Source organism: Armigeres subalbatus, chromosome 2, assembly GCF_024139115.2.
Source record: "Armigeres subalbatus isolate Guangzhou_Male chromosome 2, GZ_Asu_2, whole genome shotgun sequence".
Lineage (NCBI taxonomy): Eukaryota > Metazoa > Arthropoda > Insecta > Diptera > Culicidae > Armigeres > Armigeres subalbatus.
The window spans coordinates 147,799,090-147,825,182 of NC_085140.1; the positions used below are offsets into that span (position 1 = coordinate 147,799,090).

General features: G+C 39.6%; 1 protein-coding gene across 18 annotated transcripts in view; it reads right to left on the reverse strand.

The window, feature by feature from the left end:
• The window catches only part of LOC134210982 (protein N-terminal glutamine amidohydrolase), a 161,762-nt gene that overhangs the window by 11,246 nt on the left and 124,423 nt on the right, over positions 1 to 26,093 (reverse strand). For all 18 annotated transcript variants that reach the window (XM_062687477.1, XM_062687474.1, XM_062687472.1 and 15 more), the window contains 2 exons: positions 3,263 to 3,565; positions 3,053 to 3,177 (listed from right to left, as the gene is read on the reverse strand). In XM_062687477.1, coding sequence (XP_062543461.1) covers positions 3,053 to 3,177; positions 3,263 to 3,565 — 428 coding nt within the window. The remainder of the gene's footprint in view (positions 1 to 3,052; positions 3,178 to 3,262; positions 3,566 to 26,093) is intronic.

Genomic DNA, 26,093 nt, shown 5'->3' on the forward strand with positions numbered 1-26,093 from the left:
TAACCGCGTCAAGTATAGCAAGGATCTGAAACAGACCGTACTGACCCTCTGCGCTCTAGTCGTGTAAGGGCCGTTCTACCATTGAAGCAATTCGATCGGTAACGGATACGGCCAAGATAGCGAGAGGTTTGAACAGGCGAGGTATTAGATACTGCTCATTGATTACACTTGATGTAAAAAATGCGTTTAACTATGCTAGCTGGGCAGCTATAGCTGACTCCCTGCACCGATTGAGAGTTCCGGATTACCAGTGCAGAATACTGAAAATTTATTTTCGGAATAGAGTGCTGATATACGACACGGATGCTGGTTAAAAGTCGATCGTAGTGTCTCCGGTGTTCCACAGGGATCGATCCTCGGACCGGTTCTGTGGAATATTATGTACAACTGAGTATTACGCTTAAGTCTCCCGGCCGGTGTGAAAATAGAAGGCTTCGCGGATGACGTAATGCTAGAAGTAACATGAGACACTCTTGACGAAGTCGAACTGAAGGCTTCATACGCGATTGGAAGAGTGGAGGAATGGCTCAACTCGAGGCGATTGTTCCTTGCACATCACAAGACGGAAGTCGTGGCGATGCATAACCGACATGGGTTGCAGCAAGCGAGGATACGAGTAGAGACCTGCACAGTTAACTCCGTGAGGTCTCTTAAGCATCTGTGCGTGATGATCGACGATAAGCTCAATTTCACGAGCCACGTCGATTATGCATGTCAGTGGGCTTCATTGGCGATAAAATCTTTATCACGAATGATGTCCAACAGATCGGCGGTGCATAGTCAGGTGTGTAGGTTGATAGCGGATGTAGCATTGTCTATCATCCGCTATGGCGTATCGGCATGGGCCGTAGCACTAAAGGCCAAGTACAATGTAAAGAAACTGATCAGAGTACACCGGCTGATGTGCCTACGTGTCGCGAGCGCATATCGCACCATATCATATGAGGCGGTGTGCGTTATAACTGGGATGATGCCGATAGACATACTCCTAGAGGAAGATGTGTGAGTGCTACAACAAAAGGGACTCGGTGCAAGTGCGACGTGTCAAAAGAGCAGCCTCGCTGCTCAAATGGCAAAGAGCATGGGACACCACAGTCAAAGGTCGTTGGACCCACAGACTGGATCCGGATGTGTCCAACTGGGTCGATAGAAAACATGGTCAGGTAAACTTCCACCTAACACAGGTGTTGTCTGAACATGGTTGCTTTAAAAAAAACCTACACAGGTTTGGCTTCGCAGATTCTGTGGAGTGTCTAAAATGTGTAGGTGAGGTAGAGTGGGCAGAGCATGTGATGTTCGCATGTCCGCGATTCGAGGTAGAACGCAATGCCATACTGCTTGTTAGCGGTATGGATACAACCCCGCACAACCTCGTCGAGAGGATTGCCGGGAGGAAGTTATATGGAATGCGGTGAACACAGCATCTCAACAGATTATGTCGAAACTGCAGCGGTGGTGGCGTCTTGAACAAAACCAACGAATGCAGTAAGGGCATCTGTGATGCAGTGAACACTTTGCTCACCCCGACAACCAACATGTCGCGGGTGGGCTGCGGGGACCTCCGTATGTAGATATAGAGGTCATTGCGGTTCATGCGCGGTGGTTGTTGTCGGGGTGCTCGTCTCCAACATGAGATTATGATACGGACCGCTAGGTTACTAGGTATCATAGCTTGCGATCGACGGGTGGTGAGGTTACCACCCTTAAAGTCGATGTTGTGTGTATTAACGTCAAGTGCGTTAGCATAGGCGTGAGAGTTCTTAATAGTCCCCCCCCCCCTGATGTATTGCCTATAATTACGGACCGGGGGTATGGACTGGCGAAAGGATTTTGGTTTTAGTGGGTCGGGTAAGAGTTACATGACATACCCATCCCCACACTTCCTGAGTTAACCTCCTATCCTGTTTATTCCGGAGCCATTAAAATTTGGCCAATTTCATCAGTGGATTGAACGGAATTATTAACTTGGTAGGCAAGTATTTCCCAAAAATCAGGTCACGCCTTAACGTCAATGAAATGAAGGGCGTCATTAACGTTAAAGAACATTCTAATATTGAGATTAGGTTCTTTTCAGATTATTCTTTTAAAATTAATTTAATTCATTTGTTTTTTAAATCTGCTTTACCTTTTCGAAACATTAAGAATTATTAAAAATCTTTCTCAACAATTCTGAATATTTTGAAATCATCCACTGTAAAAAAACGACGTCATGAAAAATAATTTTATTTGTGAGCGCATGGAAACAAAATCAATAGACAAGATTGCCGAGGTGTGAGGCTATTTTTAGCGTCATTTACATTAATTTCGATCAAGAAGGACTATGAATTTATTAAATTTGTCCTTTATTCTCATGCGCCAACCATATTCATGGAAATAATTTAAATTATATTTACTTAATGTTTTTTTGTTGAGATTCTTTCTATGGTTATCCACGGATTTTTTTCCACGTTTATTCATGAAAAGGGGATTTGGCACGGGAAATCAATAATCCCACCCTATTGCTCTTTTAGCATTTGTCTTTTGGCATTCTTTTCTTAAAACTATTTTTTCTTAGCCTTCTAATTCCCAAACCGGCTTAAGGCAGGGTACTTTGACTATTGTTTGTTATTTTCATTGTTCAGAATTGAAATAGTTTTTGAAATTGGTCAATAATAAAATCTTTAATGCATGCCTAAGAGTATATTAAAATAAAATTTTAAAAATTCCCTAATTCTTTTATATTGAAAGATGCGTAATTTTCTATTCCGGTCCCCGATTTTACATTCTGATTTGACACCCAGTACCTTCGGACAAGACGTTGTCCAACGCCAAAAAAAAACTAACACAAGCTGTACACAAATCATCTCGTTGTGGTAAACTTTTGGCTTAATCGAATCGCTGTAAATCGCAAGCTCTAGCTTATATAAAAACCAGACCTATTATCCCGCAATGTAGTTCTAGCAGAGTATTTCTATTATAATGCATGATTACAAAAATGGTGCAATGTTCTAGGAAGAAAATAAAAAAAAAACAAAAATCTAATTTCAGTCAAACGATCGATCATGATACTTACTATTAGTTTGGATGGGGGCATACGACGGGGGTGGCTTGATCCAGGAACCATCCGGTCTGCGCATATGTCTCCGATCGGACGAAAACTCCGCAAGGTATTTTTCGGCAGGTATCACTCTAAAGAACCTAATTGGATGAACATAAAAAGTTTTTAGCGAAAAATTTAATTTCGTCCCTCCTCGGAAAGTTCCGGTTGGCCAAATCGAATTACCTATGATGTTCGGGCGTCACCGCATAGTCCGAGCGGAACGTTTCCGTGACATATTTGTGGAAATAGGTCGGAAAGGGTAACGTGGTGTCCAGATCGAACACCAGACACCGGTTCGGTGATGGATTGTGCATGAAGAACACGTGATAGTCCCATATCACCAGCTTCTCGTCGCCGCGGCCGGCCTTTTGTCTCCACAGGGGCACCGTTCGCCTCTCGTTCGACACGAACACGGCGTAGCATTTCGAGAGCTCGGCCGGATGTGTCTTTTTCACCTGCTCGCACAGCTTCCACACATTTTCCTCGCTGTGAGAAAAAAGAAAATAGAAGGAAAAGGAAGCGAATGTTAGAAAAATAACGGAGACGAGTAATTAGAAATGAAATTATTCCGAGGAGTGGCATAGGCACGCCGCTTTACTTTATGATGGGTACAAATCAAATTTAATTTCTGAAGTGGCATTCTATACGTATATTATATAATAGTCAGAGCTTTCATCATCTTATAAGCGACTCCAGATTATGCTGTCTTTTGGATAAATTATGATACGTATCTCATTATCTGTAGCTATATTATCTTGATATTGACATTATGATTTTCTCAGGCTCATTATGTAATTTATCTCAACTAATTTTATTGCTTTGGTTTATTTCTAGCAGTATTCATATGAGCAGTGTCATATGGACTGTTTGAATCTGGAACACCGCATTTCCGCCAAGCATTAAATTTTCTTCATGGCACTAACATGTCTAATCCTTTCCACAGATATCAATAACAATAAATCATCAAACCTGACGTCGACGAGGCAAACGGTCGGGTTTAATTGTGGATTACAGCTGATCACAGCTTAATCGTTTATCTACACTGCTGTCCGCAATGGGTCCTTTGCAGCTCGCTGAGCGACTCGTCGACACGACGAGACGGCTTGAAAGAGTAAACGTTCTGCCCGGTTGCTGCACATAATCGGCAAACGTTCAACCCAAATAGGTTGTACCACAGACATCCGAGCCCACGCTGACGGGACAACGTAATCCATCACCGGAAGACGGATCGGTTCAGAGGTGGAATGGGATAGAATGGAAATTTTCATAATTTATATTGGCTTTTCACGTAGGGCTTCCCGATGGGTTTCCGAAAATGAGAGTTGATAGTGTTTATTATTCACAATGATTGACCTCCAAATTTCAAAGAATTCTTCGAATGTTCTCTTGGAAAAAAAACAGTTTCTAATTCCCAAACATGGGTATGGATATGCGCTATTTCGTCCATGGTGCTGATTTCCGTCATACCGGTAAACGGTAAATGAATCAGCGATCAACAAATCTAGCACAGTAATCAAAAAGTTTATAAACCAAATCAATATTTTGATTATAAATCTTTGTACGAAATGACCTTATCTGTACAACAACAAAATTTGTAGTTTGCTCTTCTGAACAATGCACTGGAATCGTTAGGTATAAACATCTATGGATTTTATCACTGCACTTTACATGTTTTTACACAATGCACAAGATGCAAACAATTTCTATTGCAGACATGCAGAGTTATTCCAAAAAACACGTATGAAAGGCGAAAACGTGAATAAAATTTTCAAACCAAATGAATAGTGGAAGTGAAAAAGAATTGTACAGGGGTTAGACAAAAAGGTTAAGATAGGCAAATTTTTGTCGAAGTTCAAATCAGCATAACTTTGCGTAGAATGATCCGATTTCGATGAAACCGGGACCTTCAGAGGCGGAAACTCTTCTAGTACACTGTCCCCATGCAAAACCTCTGATTGGCCCTTGGCCACCGGAGATGCTCCGGGTTTTCCGAAGATATGTTAAAAATGCATTTTTTCTTCAGCTTGTCGTTTTATCTGACGTTTACTGCCATTATGTTTGATACTGTCCCTGGAAACTAGAACTAATAAGCTGACCTATGCTGGCAGATCGAAAATTCGTTTGGTATACGCAAAGATATGGCCATTTTCGTAAAATTAGTACGGGATTGGCCATACACCCTGAACAAATGTCACTTTCGCAGAACACCCGGAATCTGTTACAAATTGGCCAGAGAGTCTTACAGTCACCATAATGTATCTTTAATATAGATCCTATATTCATCGTCTTGGGAAAACATAAATTTGACACCCATATATGCATAGTTCCAGACGGTGCCAAAACCGGCCCCTCCTGGAAGGCCCTTGGAACCTGCTATAAGGGTGGCAGTGGACACTATCACTCTGGAAATGTTTCTGTAATCATCGTCTCGCAAAGCCATGAACATAGATACCCATATTTGCATTATTCCGATATGTTACCATTTCATCATGTTCTCGGAACCGTTTTTACGAAAATGGCCATATCTCTGCGTAGTTTTGATAGATATTAGTTCTAGTTTTTGGAGAAAGCATAAAACATGATGAAAGTAAACGTCACATAAAATGACAAGCAGTGGAAAAAATGCATTTTGAACATACCTTCGGAAAACCCGGAACATCTACGGTGGCCAATGGCCAATCTTAGGTTTTGCATGGGGACAGTATATTGGAAGAGTTTCCGCCTCCGAAGGTCCCGGTTTCATCGAAATCGGATCATTCTACGCAAAGTTATGCTGATTTGAACTTCGACAAAATTTTGCCTATCTTAACCTTTTTGTCTAACCCCTGTACAATTCTTTTTCACTTCCAGTATACTAGAAAAGCGTCCGGTTCTGATGGTCCTGATTTTATCACAATCGGATTATTGTACGCAAAGTTATGATGATTTGAATTTCGACATAATTTTACCTATCTCAACCTTTTTGTCTAACCCCTGTACATTTATACTAACGATAGTAACCTGTGTTCCGTCGTGAATCTCATATTTGTTCCATATGAAAAGGAAACGCAGCAAAGATGAGACAGATCAGTAAAGTCGTCTTCAGTTTCTCGTTCAGTCGAGTCAAGTACGAGACACTGAAGACGACCTTACTGTTGAGATCGAAATACGCATCTGTCAAGGTACAAATTAAGTGGTAGAATTGTACAAATTAAGTGTGGGATTGTACAAATTCGTCTTATGACAAGTATATGAATAGATTTATTAAATTTATTTTTATTGACGATCGCCGTATAACTCCTTTCATAATTCTCTCTTTTCTAACAATTCTCATTGAAGATTGATATTTGAGATGAAACAATAATTTTTTTTCTTAATTTTCAAAAACAATCTATAAAATCCATGCCGTGCTTTTACTTTATTAAATTTATTATGATAATTCGCCAAATGTTGAGCGGATAATTTCTTCGCCTATTGTTGAACGCACGTGCATTTCTTATGGGTATTCAACAATAGGCAAGAATTTTAGCCGTTCAACATTTGGCGGTTCCCCCTTTTAATTTTAAATAATTAATAATTCATTATTTTTTTAATAATTCATTATTTTCCAGTACTGACACGGTTTGGAGAGCAGTAGAACATTTTGTTGGAAAAATCCTAGCGGCCTTATCTAAACAAAAACAAAAGAAATACAGTTCAATTAATTAAGATCATACATCAATGTATGAACATAAACAAGCCTCGGCTTCATGTCATAATCAAGCTGCAAAGAGTTTAACAGACTTGTTAGCCTACCAGCATCATGAGCCAAAAACACACAACAGAATGCGAAAGTTGGAAAACTCACCTTTGTTTTATCTATGTATACATATATTTATTCCACAACGACTTCACAGCTCCAGAAACTCTCACACATGTGCCTTATCCATGTTTTCAAGAATACTTTTCAAACTTTCCCATTCTGTTCATCTGCTTCCTGCTGGTGAAAAAGTAAACTCAATCATGAAAGAATAACACCGCATACGAAAGCAATATTTGAGAAACAACATTCTCCGCTGAGTTGTCTTCGAATCAGACGACAAACATCGATAAAATACATCATTGCATAATGGAAAAATAACCCTCACCGCCATATCCTATTAAACCCCATCGACATTGGAATTCAGGTCATCAATCTTGGCCTAATCAATGCGATCATTCAGCTTTATATCTGGTCATCTGTATCTATCTGACGCATCGCTATTAATTTATTGCCAGAAGGTGATTTCCGTTTACCACTGGATCGAATTGCGATGTGCCTGTGTGTGGTAAAACAATGCCATAAATTATCTAAAACTAATTACTCCCCATATGCGATATTTACTAACCTCCAAAGAGGTCATAATTTAATAAACGCCACTATACGTCATCAGCACATGCCTGCGGGCTCGGTGTGTCTCGGTAGGATGATTCATAATGCTTTTTGACGACATTGAGCAAGGATGAGGCTTGAAATGAAATTTTATTTGTTTGTGTATCTCGCTCGAGCCTCGAGATCGATTCCCTATATTGCGCTTCATCATAGGTATATGTCCTATACAGGAGGAAAATTCAGCAAATATGGTACGGTAATGCTTATAAGGGCATTTACGAATGCTTAAGGACAAAGAGCAGCGATCAAGGTGTCCGTTCTAGATAACCGGTACATTTGCGTTATTTGCATAATTTTATCTAGATTGGTTCTGAAACGCAAAACTGTTGAATGGCAGGCAATTTCAGGAAAGATTCCCTTAGATTTCCTTTACATACCAGATTATTTCGAGGATTGTGGCTTTACAATAATTTTACATTTTATTTTTAACTACATAGGGTATCAGTCGCTCTTTATTTATTCACTCAGACTAAGGTCTTTTCCATTCAACTCAGTTAATCTCGGAACGTTAAATTTCGGTGAAGTACCTGTGGTGGTAGCAGATTGCATTAGAACAGCGGTTCTCAACCTGGGGTACATGTACCCCTGGGGGTACCTTTGCTAGCTCCAGGGGGTACCTCGGACCAAAATGCGTAATGGCGGACTTTTTACAATTCTACTCAAAAATATTGATAATGTTCTGATAATTGTGTATTTTTTTTTATTTCAAAACTTTGTCTTGTACATAATATGCATAGCGAAGCCGATTGAATCCTGACCTCCACAACCAAGGGCTACGGTTACAAAAGCTTGAAGCAGCCTTCGAAATCAAAACAAAATGTTGAAGAATATGTTAAGAATATGCTTCTTAACTAAAATCTAGGATTTAAGGGTTCGGAAGCCTTCGTTTGAGGGTCTGGATGGACTCCTTACAAGAGGTCTGGAAGTATCGTTTTAAGAGGCCCGGGGACCTCATTTCAAGAAACTCGAAAGGTTCCTTTCAAAAGGCTCGAAGGGCTCCCTTTAGAGGCTCGTGAGCCTACTTCTAAGAGTCTCTTTTCAAGAGGTCCGCAAGCCTCCTCTCAAGAGGCTCGAAAGCTTCCTTTTAAGAAGCCCTAAAGCCTCATTTCAAAAGGCTCAGTACCCTCGTTTTATGAGGTCCGGATGCTTCCTTTCAAGAAACCCGAAATCCTCCTTCCAAAAGGCCCGGAAGCCTCATTTAAGGGGCTCGGACGCCTCCTATCACAAGGCTTGGAAGCCTCCTTTCAAGATGCTCGGTAGAAGCCTCCGTTCAAGATGCTCGGAAGACTTCCTTCAAAAGTCTCGGAAGCATTCTTCAAGTGGTCCGGAAGCCTCCTTTCAAGAAGCTCAGAGGTCTTTTTTCGAAAGGCCTAGAAGCCTCCTTTCAAGAAGCCCAGAAGCCTTCTTTCAAAAGGCTTGGTCGGTTGGAGGTTGGTTTAAGAGGTCGAAAGGCTTATTGCAAAAAGCTCAAAAAGCTCGGGAGGTTCCTTTTAAGAGGTTCGGTAACTTCCTTTCAAGGGCTCGAAAACCTTCTTTTACATGAATCGGAAGCCTCATTTCAAGAGGCTTTGAAGCCTCCCTTCAAGAGATGCAGAAGCCTACTTTCAAGTGGTTCGGGGCTCAGATGCCTCCAATAGTTCTGTAGGAAGCTTGATGATTAAATTTAATGTGAATTGGAAAGTTAGAAATACCGTTAGTAAACTATGGGATATATGGCGTTAGTTTTCAGGTCAATTTTCAGTTACGCTTATTTTAATTCATTAAAAAATGGGGGGTACCTCAATCAGTGGTGCAATTTATCAACAATGCCTGCTGAGTGTGATTCTTTTGTTTTGTATTTTTCTCTGCTCCTCTTTGCCTATGACGGTGCCTTTCAGTCAGCAAGGCAAAGCAGGAGTAGCTTAGCAAACTCGGTTTGCCAACAGCGGGCTGAAGCTGATGATCATTCGGCACAAATTTCCTGTCACTGTCTTTCAAGTGATAGTATTCACCCATGCATTTATATAGGGCCGTCGCATTCACGCAGCAGCGAGTGAACTGAATGGACTGTCACTGCGGGCTGCGTGTGCAATGATAAGAGAGGTCTTTTGTTTAGTTCATCTTTTATTGTTGCTGCTAATCATTTTCAGTTTTCACTGCTAGGAAGAGAGTGTGAAGAGGAAATGGTATCAATATCCAACAAATTTCAGTCACTGAGACTGAGAATTTGCACCACTGACCTCAATTAATGCAAAAGTTCGTAGGGGTACCTCCCATGAAAAAGGTTGAGAACCACTGCATTAGAATAATAATCGAAAATACTCAATCGACTTTCAAATAGTAGGCTATCACACAAATAAAAGTACGACTGACAGAACGAAACAAAGAAAAAGAGACTACTAACCAGAGTGTTGGTACATCGCCTATGTATAACTAGAGCTACTGGTTCGGTCGGGATATACTTGTGAGTACACAGCCCATGAGAATTCAGATATTCGACGAATGTCCTTAGTCATTCGCTCAACCACGACAAGTCCCACCAACAACCAAGATTTGGGTTAGTGCGCTTTGAGCGGCACACGTTCGCTTTGGCGGAGCGTGCTTGCGGATACATGAAGCTTTTTATAGCAGTTTAACTGAGCCCGCTGTCAAACTCCACCACATCCTAGGCAGGCACCACAACTCGCAGTTGGCCTGGGAAAGGATCGTCAAGACTTTGGACATAGTCCCTACTACCACTACAGTACCCAACGAAGAATTTTATTTCATCCAGCATCATGCTGTACACAGGCCATAAAGCAGCATGATACAGGTTCGGGTAGTTTCAAGGCAAACCGTACCACAATTGTGCGTTTAGAACATGATTCCTATCCAATGATTCGATCGAGTAAAACTTTGGAGTGATTTAACAAATGTACTTAGCTGGATAAACGTTTGTCCCTGCAAATTTTATGTTTTGTGACCAACCGCAAAAATAGTGCAGTTTATACGGCATTGCTATAGGAACTGGTACGCCGCCGATTTGGTCTTACGCGGAATAATGCCAAGAGAACTCCAGTCCACGAAAAGTCTAATAAAACCCAAAAGAAAGAACCTAAAAATTCCAAAAGAAGAGCTCTCGCAGATAATAACAATCACTGACAGATAGAGCTCCGGTTTTCTTCAACGCAGCGCAGTGAAATAGGAGGAATAATTGCAAAAAATGTCAACTGTTCAAAAAGATATTGTTGGCACTGCTGAATCAAAATGAACGTCATATATTGCATCTTTTATCGAATAATAGACTATCGTGCAAATTGGTTGAAGTTGCAAAACAAATATTCACACTTCCAAATGCATGGAAACTAGCAAATGCACAATCCAAAGCATCGTTCTTACATAATTTGTCATATCCGCCAGCCCTTTCAAGCAGTGGAGACGTCATCCATAGGGTAAGACGGTATAATGCGCCCACCTGGCCAAAACACACCCCTGTGATTTCTAGAAAACTATAACTAACTAAGGGTAAAAATCAGTTGGTACCTTTAAATATTTGTGAAACCATCATACTATGTGAATCTAGAAGTATTTTTGTTTTTTTTATTACTTTCTTTATTTGTTTAGGCACTCTGTGTTACTTAACCGCTACTGTGTCCAGATCTACTGTGGTATTTTGCTGTACAGAATCCACACAGAATCTATATTTAGATTTCCATTACCATTATTGTTGTCGTCGCCAGTCCATCTCATCGTGAGTCCTTTGTGTCCGTTTGTCAATGTCGTGCATCCAATGATCGTTGCATTGTTCGGTTGCCATTTTATCCTGATACGTTGGACACTGGTTGGGATCTTAATACTTGGGTCACTTTTTAGTTGGGCCTCCGCTGGTTGGGCCATGGCCCAACTAAAAAGCAACCGTACTTCAAAATTCAATGTAAACACGGAAAACGGGATTGGGCGTCACTGGACATCATTTGTGATGTTCAAGTCGAAATACACGTGTTCAAATGGCTGTCAGTTGACCCAACTAAAAAACCGAATTCGTTAGTTGGGCCGAGGTCGTGGCCCAACCAGCGAATCGCGACTGTATTGCCATCTCTTTTCTTCCCACGGAAATTTTACTCAATTTCCGTCAAAACCAGGAGTTTTGAGTTGTCCTGTTTTTGACGGAAACTGAGTAAATTTCCGTGGGATAGAAAGAGAGAGCAATGCAATTTTACTCAGTCACTGAGTAGGTGAAAGTTAGCGTGGAGGAATGCCTCCGAGAAGAACAAGTTGTCAGTCGTCATCAGGCAGCCGTGACTGTAAGGCGCGTCTCCCAATACGCTACCGCATGGGCTGCGCATCCGGCGACTGACTAGAGTTTAGTGGAGGGGCTGGGAATCGAACCCATGACCACTCGCTTATAAGGCGAACGTGTAGCCAACTACGCTACGGGAAGTATTTTTGTATTACATAATGAAAATAATAGCAAAATACAAAAAGTTACAATTTTGATGTAACTTTTAATTTTTGTTTGCTCAACATTCTGGAACGACGCTAGTATACTGTCCGCAAAACTTGCACTGGAACACTCAGTTGGCCAACAAAAAAAACTTTTCTTACTGGTTAATATGATATAAAATTGCTTCCATCTTCAAAAATGTTACGATTTTTGGAAATATGTTTTACTGGTCAAAACGCCCCAATTTAGGCAGGAGAATATGCCCTTACCAACTGAACACAAGCGCATCGAGCCTGCAGCAGTTGGTCCAAATTATATGGAAAGTATTGAAATATAATTCACACCTGCTTAAATGGACTTCTGTTGTTTTTTTTAATGTCAAGCAAATAAAGATTTGTAACCTTTTTATTATGAAATAGATAAAATACTAATCAAGGGCTATGAAACGTCTTTGGTTACGGTGGGGCGTATTGCCCAAACACTTTTTGAAATCCATTTTCTCACGACTTTTCAAAAAAGCTTTATTACGTGTTCTCTGTAATATTTTTATATGACTACTCACAGGCAATGCATTTGCGACTTTTTGGACTACCAAATAACACAAAGTTTGCATAAATTGCGTTGAAAAGTAAAAAGTTATTATAGGTATTGCCTTAAGGGGGGCATATTATACCGTCTTACCCTATATGGAGAAACTGGTGGGAACATATTTTGGTGGGACAATAATATTTAAACGGGAATCTAAGACGCCGCAAAATTTGAGTCTGTGACGGATTTTTTGTGTCTGTATCACGCAGCACGTATGCTTATTTTATTTTATACTAAACAATTCTAGAAAACAAATTTGGCCAGTATTTCAAATATCTTTTTAATAAGCTTTGTTATATGAACTCGGTTATAACTCATAAGGACATAGTTTTGCTGTTGGGATAATGCAAAATAACGGAATGAAAAACTATCAACAAAATTATCTTCTTTTTTGTTGCTGACAAAATTTTTCGGATATTTGTCATTATTATCTCCAACAAAAACAAAGCTTTGTCGTTGGATCTCTTTTGTCGCTTGTTTCGCATGCGCATCTAAGAAAAAATGATTCCCTAATCAGTAGTAACGTACCTGTTTAATGCCCCAGCACCCAGTTTAATATCACTGTACTTCACTTCTTCCCAAAGCGCAACTAAATACAAGTTTTCTAACACCATTCCGCACAGGATCAAGAAGTACTACTATCAAGTCTATCAAGAAGTACTACTAGTCTGTCACCAGATTGAGGTTACATTCAGACGCTGCAGAACCTAATAGCGAATAAAACAACGGTGGACTCTCTCCATACGGATGATCTGCGTTGTGTGGGATGGAGACCACGCACAGACAGCATACTCCAAAATGCTGCGCACAATCAGGCAAATCTGTTCACAGCAACTTGATTTTGACTAAATCTGGTCACATACAAGTTGCAGGAGATCGTAGTAGTCAGCGGCATCGGGTGGATCATTTTTTCCGCAGCGCTGTCATTTTTTTGGCAAAAGCTTTGTGAATTTTCAATGTGATTATTGTGTAGTGAACGGAAGAGTCGAAATTGGTACCTACGAGATGTGTGTTATGAGTTGAAATCTATCCGCTGAGCACCATTCCAGTGCTGATGCAGCAATTTAACTGCATGTGCGCCAGAAGCTCTCAGATGCAACCAAGTTTCGCCCGACACACGCTTTGTTTCTGAGTACCCAAGCGAGGAAAATCGGAGGAAGCGTGTCTCAACGATAATCCACCTGGTCGAGGGAGTAGCCATTACCATCGCAGTCTGCTATCCGGTTATCCGGTGGCGTTGTTTAGGCATCGGCCCTTGCCCAATCCTGAAGTTGCGCGACAGCTGTTACTCCTTAATCGTGAAGTGTCTTGCCTCTGGATATGGACTAATTTGGTGAGATTGTTTCAAAATGTATTTTATTATGTTTCTATTAACTAAAACTAAATACGCGCTGGATATAAAAAATCCAGAAGTTTGCTTATGGATCCATTATCCAATTGATAATGGTAGCATAAACAGGCGGGGCTTATTGTAAGCAAAAGTAACATCGGACTGGCGAAGCAAAGAATCGCTTGGCGAAAAATTGATGAAATACAGTTCGAATAAGATTCAATTTGGGCGAAGTATGAGCTTACGAGAGTTATGCGTGAAGAGATTTAGCGCGCTCTTGTATGAATCTCTGAAAATATGCCACGAATCAATAGAACTGTTTACGCTTGCCGAACAGCACTTTAGCAGGTTGAAATCGCTGTTATTTTGCCTGTCTTGGTACAGTGATCACCACGTCACTATCCAAGCCGTTCCTGGGTGGACGTTAGGCAGAATAACAGCGATTTCAACAATGCTTGTTCTCTCATATGGCCCTCTGCTAATCTTCAGTTTCTATTCATTTCACACTTGCCGCTCGCTTGCGGTGTCAATCGAATCTGTATCTTCATTACTTTCATCTACTCCCTTTCGCTTTGAGTAGTATAATTATCACCGAAAAAAGCCAATAAATTAATTTCGATAAAGTCACGCGGTGATCAAAGCTATCCTAATTACTAAACTTTATCACCTGATTCAGTGGAATGCACGAATGCACTATTTAAAACAACATAAATCTTTATGCAGTACATTTTTCACACTTGCTGTTACATTCTCTAATGTTTTAAAATTAAAAACTAGCTTCCAAAAGCTGAAAAGCTAATTAACTATGGGATGAATTTCTTCCAAAACATAATTATCATTGATTATATATCAATCCCATTTCACTACTGTTGTAGCAACACAAAGATGCCAGATTGTACAAAACTGAAGAATTACTGTTCATTTATTTTATCTAGGAATAAATCGATTTACACTTCTAATAAATAATAAATATTACTTTATTTCATCGCCAAATATGTGAAGTAAATGAAGAACAACTGTTCGCGGCTGAATTTATGAATTACGAATAGATCCAATGACGGTGAAAAACATTGCATTCTCTGTGCAGCTCTAAATTTTCTCCGTTTGGCACTACACTGCCCATGATTTCATAGTTGACGTAACAACCAACACTATCGATGTTGGGAAAACGCATTTTTATTAATTTCATCCGAATTTTCATATCAGTCAACAAAATACATAAACTAATCTGACTAAATGGACAATATTAGTAAATATTTTAAGGCCGCAAGGAATTAATTATCGTTCCTTTGATTGAAGTGGCCAAAATATGCATACGACAGTTTATGCGATCAAACAAACGTTTTGTGAAATGTTTGTTCCCATAACATGGCGTAAAAACCAGGCTACTGCGTGTGGTTATATTGCGTTGGTTCCGACGATTTATTGGTTGTGGAAGGGAAATCTTTTGAAAAGTTCAAGTTTCCGGGAAAGGTTTTTCGGATAATTCTTTTCGTGAAAATTAAAATTATGTGGTAAAGATAAAATTACGTGTTGTAGAATTTGTGTTGCATTGAATTTAACCCGTTCCGGCCCGGGCTACAATTTCAAATTATAAAATCCACCGTTCTCTTGTTTTTCGAACGATTTGCATGAAGTTTGGAGGAAAGGTGCATTAAACCCCATATTTTTGTGTAGATGTATTGACGGTTTTATCAAGGGGGTCCCCTGGGTCAAATGGGGTCAAAAATAGGGCGACTTTCTTTTAATCGTAGATAACTAGAAGTAAATGCTCTCAATAATGTGAAATCGTTTTTATTCATCATTTTGCAATAGGGGGAATGGAAACCGTACAATTGGACCTACAAAACCCGTTTACAGATGTTCCGGGAACCCGGTTCCCCCCAGGGAAGTGGTCCATTTTTGAGTGGTTCTGAAACCCAACTTGCGACACATCAAACTTCCTGATTTTGCAACACAAATATAATAGAAGACATTTGCAGAGCCTCTGTGCACATTAGCCACTTCCGGAGGTTCCCTGGGAACCTGGTGCCTGGGAAGTGGTCACTTTTTGATTGATTCTGAAACCCAGCTTGCGATACATCAAAAGTCATGATTCAGCAACGCAATTACAATAGAACACATTTTCAGAGCAACTGAGCACATTGTCCACTTCTGGAGGTTCCATGGGAACACGATGCCCCGAGGGAATTGTTCACTTTTTGAATGGTTCTGAAATCCAGCTTGCGACACATCAAACTTCATGATTTTACAACACAAGTAAAATAGAAGACATTTGCAGAGTATCTGTAGCACAAGTGCCACTCATATTTTCCGATTTGCTTGCAACAAGTTGCTTTCGACGCAGAATCCTGTCACATTGTTTCCTATTGGCCAGATCGAACTATAGGCTCGGAAGCTTTGGTCAAAATATAATTTTTATTTTCACGAGAAAGGCTCTATCACTGCTAGGTGGATTAATCAGGGTTTTTGTTGATATTTTTGCCTGCTCTTTTGAATATTCCATCAAAGTTCATATGTTTTATACCTATTTCAGTTAGGATTCTTCCAGGTAAATGTGCTCGAAATATGCAGGGTATACAATAACGTATCATAATGATATCTAAAGTGAATTCACACTTCTTGGATCCAAATTTATTGCTTTTGAATCTTGTGTGTATTTAGTGATAAAAAAGCATTATTTTTAATTCATAGTTTTACAATAAAGGCTTACCATATTTTCCAAACAAACCTTACGCTCACCTGCACTGATGGTTTCACTTTCTCATCAATTCACTCGCCCGCACAACAGAACCTGACATTTCGAAAAGAGCGCGATCGTTCTACGTCCAACACAAAACACGAGCAATCCTGCACTGATCATTTCCCATACCAATTTTTTATATGCTTCTAATAAAAGTGTGACTTAAAGTGTGACACAAATGGTTAACTGTTTCGTTACATAATTAATAGATTTTCATTCTTCTTTTATATTAAACTTCCTTTTGAATGAGCGATTGTCTTAAATCAAGACTTTTTGCTACAATATTTAGCAAACAAACATTATTTTATTGATTCCATTTGTGCACAAGAAATCCTTGCTTTAGCAGGAACTTGCATATTAATTTTATTACAAAATCAGCTACGCCCAAATCATAAAGTAGTCCTGAAATATGAAAAAGTAAAACTAAAACCTATGTTGTGCTTAATTAGTGGATTGTGAATGTGGAAAAAATATGAGGCAGGTTTTTGCTTCATATTGCAGCAGGCAATGGAGGTACGTCAACTTATGCGATCAAATGATCATTTTTTCAAAAACAATTATCGCTATAACTCGAATGTTTCCGAACAAAACATTCATATTTTTTCATGGAGCATATGTATAACCGTACGAAGAATCCATATCCGCGAAAAAGTGACTTTTGATCATTTTGGCTTATACGTCAACTATGTGATCATGGGCAGTACAGCATGAACGTTCCAATCGTATTCATTGCGCATGCATGGTAATGTGAATTCAATATGAATGCTAAAATAGTGTGATTGTTATTCGTTCATCTAATGCGCGAAAATAGGTAAGGAAAGATTCATTCCTAAGTCCATTTAGTAAAAAATAAAAAACAAAGCCTTAAGATAGCGCATCAAGAACACAATGAAAGCTGCATTGAACTAAAATTTCACCGAAATCCAAATTGAAAACCTAAAACTACTTCTCAACGGCACCAAAACAGGATTGGACAACAATCGTACCAGCGGGGCGTCCCGATAAGCTCTTCCTTATGAGGCTGAATTCCAAGAAATCGTATCCATGGACGATTGATTCGTTAGAACCCGAAGTTCGGATGGACACAACGTCCATTCAGATCAAGAAGAAATCTGGTAGTATCAGTAAGTAGGGCACCCGTGACCTGCTGCTGAGCCGTCTCGAAAATCCAAGCAGAATAATGAATTGGGATCTGAACCTGGACCATCAGTACATTGGCGTTCAGGTGCAAATGTATGAAACGTATCAACAAATCCAAAAGGACAAAGAGCGAAGACATCAAGAACGGATGCTAAAAGTTGACGCAACAGAATAAAAATTATGTATCTTAGACAGGTGTAGGACATTCGTTAAAAAATAGCTTTATTTAGGCCACTCCTTTTTTATTCAATTTAGGCAAAGGATGCTGTTTGAATTATATTATTACAATAAGATTTTCAGCCCGAGGCTGGTACTTCTCAAAGGTCAATGAGCATAGCCAATAACATGTACGTGCCTCTGGCTATGAAACTCGCAAACAATGAGAATGCCATTTAACTTGTTTTCGTTATCGATGAACATTTCTGCAGTATGACGTCTGCCTGTCCGTTCACATTGCTTAGTAGGAGGAGTGAATCTCCAAAAATCCAATTCCAAATCAAATATTGAAATTACCATTTCCCACAGAGGGTGCAAACGCATTGTGGCTCATCATAATTGCAAATGTGCTAAAACGGGTATAGATACCGTTGAATGCATGCTTTCATTGTGTATCGAAATTAAATTTCTCGCAAGGAAGCACTTAAACTAATTCAATGCTTTCCGTTGAGCAGACACCACGACGCTTTATATGGGATCCGACGTACGATAGTATCGAGCAGGCAGCCATTCGAAATGATTGGACATATTCTTCCGGTACTCAGCTTCGACAGCCCTCCTCTGTGTCGATCTTGTGGATATCCTTTTGTGTGTCGGTATGTTTCAGTGCTGATACTAGAGCATAATCGTGCGCTAGAGGAAGAATATATTATAGTTATTGCTATCAGTCACGAAAGTACCGTACGTCTGCCTACATGTTTTTCGTGTGAGGATAAGTCTTTCATGAGTAAAACCAAAGTAACAGCTAGAATATGTCTCATATGCTAATACAACACGAACAAATCCCAAATATTATTCAAATTATGCAAGCAATTTTTGTGTGTATCATATTTTGATTTGAGTAGAACAACCGTTGAAATAGAAGTCTCACGTATTTGGTCACTGTCATTTCCAATATATTTGACTGTAAAATACATTTATTTTTGCATACCAACAGCTACATGACAAGAGTTTGTTTACAATTTGTCTTGGGAATATTGTGTGTATCGAATCTATTAGCTTCCGTTTCTGCCTTATAAATTGCATTCACAAAAACATTTTCTTTGCTTTTTATAATACGACGTAGGAGAATTGTAGAGAATTTATTTAGACTAAATCAGTACCATTTAGACATTCACCTGTAAAGGCTTATAAGGCTTTTTTGCTTTTGTCAAGTTTGACATTTACTCAATTTCTGACCAACATCAGGCCAATTCATTATGCCGGTCTACATAGCAGTACTATTTTTCTGATTTTGATTTGTAATTAGTAAGACATCTAAAATACATGAGGTTTCGGGAAAGCTTATCTTAAATAATCCAAATATTCGGCTGAGACAATTACGTTTTTACATAAAGTTGCGGGATTCACGTGGTTATACACGTGCATCGTATCCGCACGTTTTACCGCTGAGCTACGGGAGGCCCAGACTGCAATCCTACATATGTGCCATAAATTACAGAGCAACATATGAACTTCGTGATATGTTTACACATCCAGGCAGCGGAGAAAGAAACTCATACAGTTCCAATCCCACACCTCTCGTGAAACAAGAGTGAAGAAGTTTACGATAATGTACTAAACTGAAGTGTTGGGAGACTTGAAGATCCACTTGTCTCATCGTTTGCCTTTTCTATTCTAGCGCATCCATACACTTCACACGAATGGGTGGATGCGAAATATACTAAAAGGAGTAGGATGTTTTCTAGGGAGCACAACGAATTGAGAAAGTGATGAATCGAGACAAGCAATCCCCATGTGACGTCATTCAGCAAGGCGAAGGACGAACTTTATTTTTCTTTCTGTCGGGTAGGTCGACTGGACTGTCCTCTTTTGTTGGATGGTAGTGTCTACTGATATGTTTGGCATTGACTCGACTTCGTTAAGATATTTTCACTATATATCACACATGGGATGGTTCTCTTTTACGTCGGCTGCTTGTTCATGCAAACTGGAAGTGTAATAGGGTAAGGGAGGTATTTTGGACCGCTTTGGGAGATGGCCGAACAATTTTTCAAATAAAAGTTGGATTATGTAATAATGCTTGATCAATTCCCTATGCAACTAAAAACTGGTAAATGCTAGGTGGGATTTGTAGGTAAAATGTTTCTAAATCCCACCGAAAGAACCAAAATATCATAAATTCTGAAGATATGTAAGATTTAATTTTGGACCACCTGTTTTTATTTTGGACCACCTATTGAACATATTTTGGACCACTCGAATAATTTTGTATTGCTTACAAAGTTATGTTACTATTAGAGTAAATATGTAATCTTCAGCATTTTCGGCGTTTCATCCTGAAAATCCTTGTTAGGCAATACATTTTTATAGGCATTCAAAGCTTAGAACAATATCTATCAGCTAATTGTATTAAAACTAATATCAATTTCAATACTACTAGGTACAGCATCATGAAAGCAAAACAAACGTGCGGCCCATGCCGCGGTATGCACCTGGTCACTCCTACCCGGCCATATATTTATGTAGTTTGTCAGATCTGTTCCATTTGCACCATTGATAATAGTGGGTTGCCCGGTTCTTCCTTGCTCCTTGCACATTCTTTTTCAAAACGAAACATAATCGTAGAACGCGGCACTATATTTGCATTGGCGAGCAGAGCTCTAGCAAAGATTGGTTCTAGTCATGGAGCTTCCTTAACTATTCTGCCCACAATCGCACATTTGTCCCATATAGATAGGAATTCCAGCAAAGGTGGGAATGATATGCGATCATAGGCAGTATTTTCGTATGAATATAATAAAAACAGTTACATGTTGGGTTAATAGACATTTTTCTAGGGCTTACATCAATGAACGGTATTTTATGAATGCGGTATGAACAGTAATTTATGAATGGTTTGATACTAGAGAAACAAATGGTTGGTAAAAACAAAAGTTTAAGAGATCTAGAACTTCAAAAGAAGATATGTCGAAAAAATGTTCGGCTCAATGAAAAATGAACTTATTTTGGACATTCCTCAGAATATTGATTTAAAATTTACAATGTATTGTTCGAGATATAAAACTACTTCAATTAGGCTGTAATAAGTCAACAATATCATTCACATGTTTTAAATCTATGTACAAATAAACTTACAGCTTTTGAAAGTTGACTTCAATTTTACAATGTCGTCTTAGTTTTGGTCTAATCCAGCCGGAATGGGTGAATGCGTGAAAATATTCTTAATAATTGCAATATTTTATAAGAAACAAATGTAGGAAATACCTTATTAATAGTTTCTTTTTGCAATAAATTCTAAATGTTGCATGTTTTATTTAGTTTTGTGCGATATAAATACAAAATTCAGCTGGGTGGTCCAAAATATGAGCCCGGTCCAAAATACAGCCGTTACCCTAACAGTAGAAAATTGAGCAGCAGCAGAGGATGTTTTTATTGTCTATTTTTGGAGTGAATGTACACAGAAACATAGCTATTCTCCGAAAAGGGAGAACGACCAATCTGTTCATAGTCATAGACATTTTTTATGATTCGGTAACCCCTTGACATTTTCAAAGTGTTTCCAGGAGTCCGATGCTAGTGGATGGTACCCGATACTACAAACGAACCCACCGCAGTAAGAAAAATCAGCACGAAGAGATTTTGATAGCTGGAGCACAGTAGATCATGAATAGAAACAATATGCGGAGATTTTACGCGACTGTCAATAGTGCGAGTCATAAGACTAAATCAGTGCCTTCCTAGGAGAACTTTCAAGATAGACAAGACTATGGCATAAATCTTCCAAACTGAGGTGAACGCGCCCTTAGAGCCGACGACGTTCTGATACCTACACGGTTAGAAAAAAGTACCCAACATTAGGAACATTTCTCTCGAATCGGGGGTTTAGTGTGGGAACCCAAAATTAGGTAAATTTTTCTTGAAGTTAAGCATGAGCATGGTTGACCGCCCACGGTTGCTACTCAGTTATTGCCAGGTCAGCTGTAATTACACAGAGAACCAACAGATGAAGTTTTGGGACTAACATCATCTTCAATGCATAAGAACTGGTGACCCAAAAATAGGCAATACCAGCGCCAGCCGTGTCCGAAAGCAGGTCAATTAAGGAATAGGTACGAAATTGTTGACGTGATACTCGCTTTGATAGAAGCCGACGAGTCATCTGCACTTCCACGAGAAATCACTGGGATGTTGGATATATGGGGTAGGGTTCGTGTTGGTAAACGGTCTGCCGTGTATAGTGTGTACTTTGGTTGATTTTAAACAAACACATTCAAACGAAAACCAATTAGGGGCCGTCCAGAAACCACGGGGTCATATAGGGGGGGGGGGGGCTTTGGGAAATGACCACCAACCTCTTAGCCATCTCTTCTAGTTTCTGGACATTGCAAAATATTGTATCTAGAGGTGTTCAATTTTTCACTAGAGCTATGGGAGTAAAGCAACGAATTTAGAAAAATGCGATTTTGGAGATATACTTATATTTCATTACCAAAAATGATATCTATTCATATAGTGATGATGGAAATGATAAAATAACAAATAAAAGACATCACCTGGAACATAAGAACACATTTTGAGCATCCCTACTATGCATACGATGATAATTCGGTACCTTTGGGAACCACTTTATACTACAGAATGTATGAGACCTCAGAAAATGTTGTCTAGCATGTTGTCTACTGTGAACTTGTTAAAATAAATGTGAACTATATACGAAACATGTGTGATAATAAATTATGATGTTCTAGGATCTCCGAACTGTACTGGAATTTGAATCAAATGGTCTACCGAATCAACCAAGGCTACCATAATGCCCCTAGCCACAGCATCAACCCAATTATGTCCTCCGAGTATTTGTCTTTCACTTGCGTCTCAAATCCAAACATATGAGATGTTGTAAGATCTCCAAATTGTCCTGGAGTTTGAGTAAAATGGTCTATCGAATCAACCAAGGCTTCTATGATGTCCTCTTCCGTAGTATGAACCCTATGATGTCCTCCGAGTATTTGTCTGTCACATGCATCTCAAATCCAGGCATTTGAGATGTTGTAAGATCTCCAAATTGTCCTGGAGTTTGAGTAAAATGGTCTATCGGATCAACGAAGGCATCCATGATGTCCCCAGCCGCGGTATCAACCCAATTATGTCCTCCGAGTATTTATCTTTCACTTGCGTCTAAAATCCAGGCATTTGAGTTGTTGTAAGATCTCCAAATTGTCCTGGAGTTTGAGTAAATTGGTCTATCGAATCAACGAAGGCATCCATGATGTCCCCAGCCGTGGTGTCAACCCAATCATGTCCTCCGAGTATTTATCTTTCACTTGCGTCTCAAATCCAGGCATTTGAGATGTTGTAGGATCTCCAAATTGTCCTGGAGTTTGAGTAAAATGGTCTATCGAATCAACTAAGGCTTCCATGATGTCCTCTGCCGTAGTATAAACCCTACTATGTCCTCCGAGTATTTGTATTTCACTTGCGTCTCAAATCCAAACATATGAGATGTTGTAAGATCTCCAAATTGTCCTGGAGTTTGAATCAAATGGTCTACCGAATCAACCAAGGCTTCCATGATGTCCCATACCGCGGTATCAACCCAATTATGTCCTCCGAGTATTTATCTTTCACTTGCGTCTCAAATCCAGGCATTTGAGATGTTGTAAGATCTCCAAATTGTCCTGGAGTTTGAGTAAAATGGTTTATTGAATCAACTAAGGCTTTCATGATGTCTTCTGCCGTAGTATAAACCCTACTATGACCTCCGAGTATTTTTCTTTCACTTGCGTCTCAAATCCATGCATTTGAGTTGTTGTAAGCTCTCCAAATTGCCCTGGAAGTTGGCCAAAATGGTCTATTGAATCAACCAATCCATGATGTCCTCTGCCGCGGTATTATGTACTCCGGGTATTTGTCTTTTACTTGCGCCTTAAATCTAGGCATATGAGATGTTGTAAAATCTCCAAATTGTCTTGAAGTTTGAATCAAATGGTCCAACGAATCCACCAAGGTTTCCATGAAGTCCCCAGCTGCGGCATCAACCCAATTATCTCCTCTGAATATTTGTCTTTCACTTGCGTCGCAGTTTCAGGCAATTGAAATGTTGTAAGATCTTCAAATTGTCCTTGAGTTTGAATCAAATGGTCTACCGAATCAACCAAAGCTTCCATGAAGTCCTCAGCCGCGGAATCAACTCAATAATGTCCTCTGAATATTTGTATTTCACTTGCGTCGCAGTTTTAGGCAATTGAGATATTGTAAGATCTCCAAATTGTCCATGATTTTGAATCAAATGGTCTATCGAATCGACCAAAGCTTTCATGATGTCCCCAGTTGCGCTACATCCCCAATTATGACCTCCGAGTATTTGTCTTTTACTTGCATTACAAATCCAGGCATATGAGATGTTGTACTTTACTTATGATGTTTATTGTTTATTATTATTATAATAATCATCCGACAGTGTTTGGTTGTCTAAATGAATCTTTACTCTAAAAACCTCAATTTTAAGAAGATCACTTTTTCAGCCGAAGTCTAATTTCGGGCACGTCTCGTTAAATCCGATCATCATTGATCAAATTGGTACAATCAGGCCCTAGTAATGGTGTCTTCAAGGTAAACGTAAAATGACACTAGAATGGAACGTATAGTCAAGCATATTTATGTCCATTATCGCCAAAAAAGGGATGGTTACCCGATACACCAACAAGAACTTTGGTAAGTCTGCAAGTTTTACTCCCGGAATTCATCAATGATCATCCGCAGGTTGAACATCTGATCCGTCGTTAATCGACCCTCACGAAAACCTGCCTGGTATTCGCTGACGAAGGACTCTTCTAGCGGTGTCAGTCTGTTAAACAGAATACGCGAAAGAATTGTGTACGTCGAGTTCAGAAAGGGTGATCCCTCTGTAATTGGCACACTCTAGTCGACGGTCATTGCTTTCAAAAGTTATGAAGAGAATGGTGAAGCAATCCAAAAAGGTTGGTGTCTTGGTTAAACGGAAGAAAGGAGAGATCACCTACTACCTGGTTTTTTCGGTTTTTTCTCTTTAAATCGAGAAAATGAGAATCTTTAAATCGAGAAAAATCGAAAACATTTCAGAGAGACATCGTAAAGCGTGTTGTTTTGGGAGGAGTACGTTAAGTACTACGTAGGACCAGTCACGGCACACTCCGGTACACTGTCATCCCTAGCTGCATGATTTGGGTAATCACTTGTCATAAGACAATTTGTAATTGTAACTTATCAGATACGTGAGGCCTTCTTTAGTTTCTCGTACTTGACTCGACTAAATGTGTGCATGAGCTCGGAAGACATGATTAGATACATACCTTCGCTGGAGACATAGTTCCAGGCGAGGTTGATTTGGTTGACAGACTACTTGATCTACATCCAGGGCGATTTGGGGGACTAATAACATCGGATTTTTATATACCAAACATGTGCATGGACTCGGAAGATTAGATAAAAACATCTGCTTGAGACATATTTCAAGGTAGGGTTGATTTGTAAGTCGTGATTCATTTGGAAAGTTATTTAAAAACAATTATGTCCACTAAATTACGTTGATATTGTGGCTGAAGACATCATTGCAGCCTTGGTTGATTCGGTAGGCCATTTGATTCAAACTCCAGGACAATTTGGAGATTTTACAACATCTCATATGCCTGGATTTATGACGTAAGTGGAACTTGAAGACTCGGAGAACATTATTGGGTTGATACCGCTGCTGGAAACAGCATGGAAGCCTTGGATGATTTGCTAGACTATTTGATACAAACTCCAGGACATTTAGGAGATATTACAACATCTCATTTGCCTGGATTTGAGACGCAAGTGAAAGACAAGCTAGAGACTTTATGGAAGCCTTGGTTGATTCGATAGACCATTTCACTCAAACTCCAGCATAATTTGGAGATCTTACAACATCTCAAATGCCTTGATTTGAGGCGCAAATGAAATGCAAATACTCGGAGGACATAAAAGAGTTGATATCGCGGCTGAGGACATCATGGAAGCCTTGGTTGATCCAATAGACCATTTCGCTCATACTCTAGGACCATTTGGAGATCTTACAACATCCCCTATGCCTGGGTTCGAGACGCAGGTGGAAGACGGGGTGATAGGGTTTATACTGCGACTGAGAATATCATGGAGGCCTTGGTTGATTCGATAGACCATTTTACTCAAAATCCAGGACAATTTGAAAATCTTACAACATCTCATATGCCTGGATATGAGGCGCAAGTGAAATGCAAATACTCG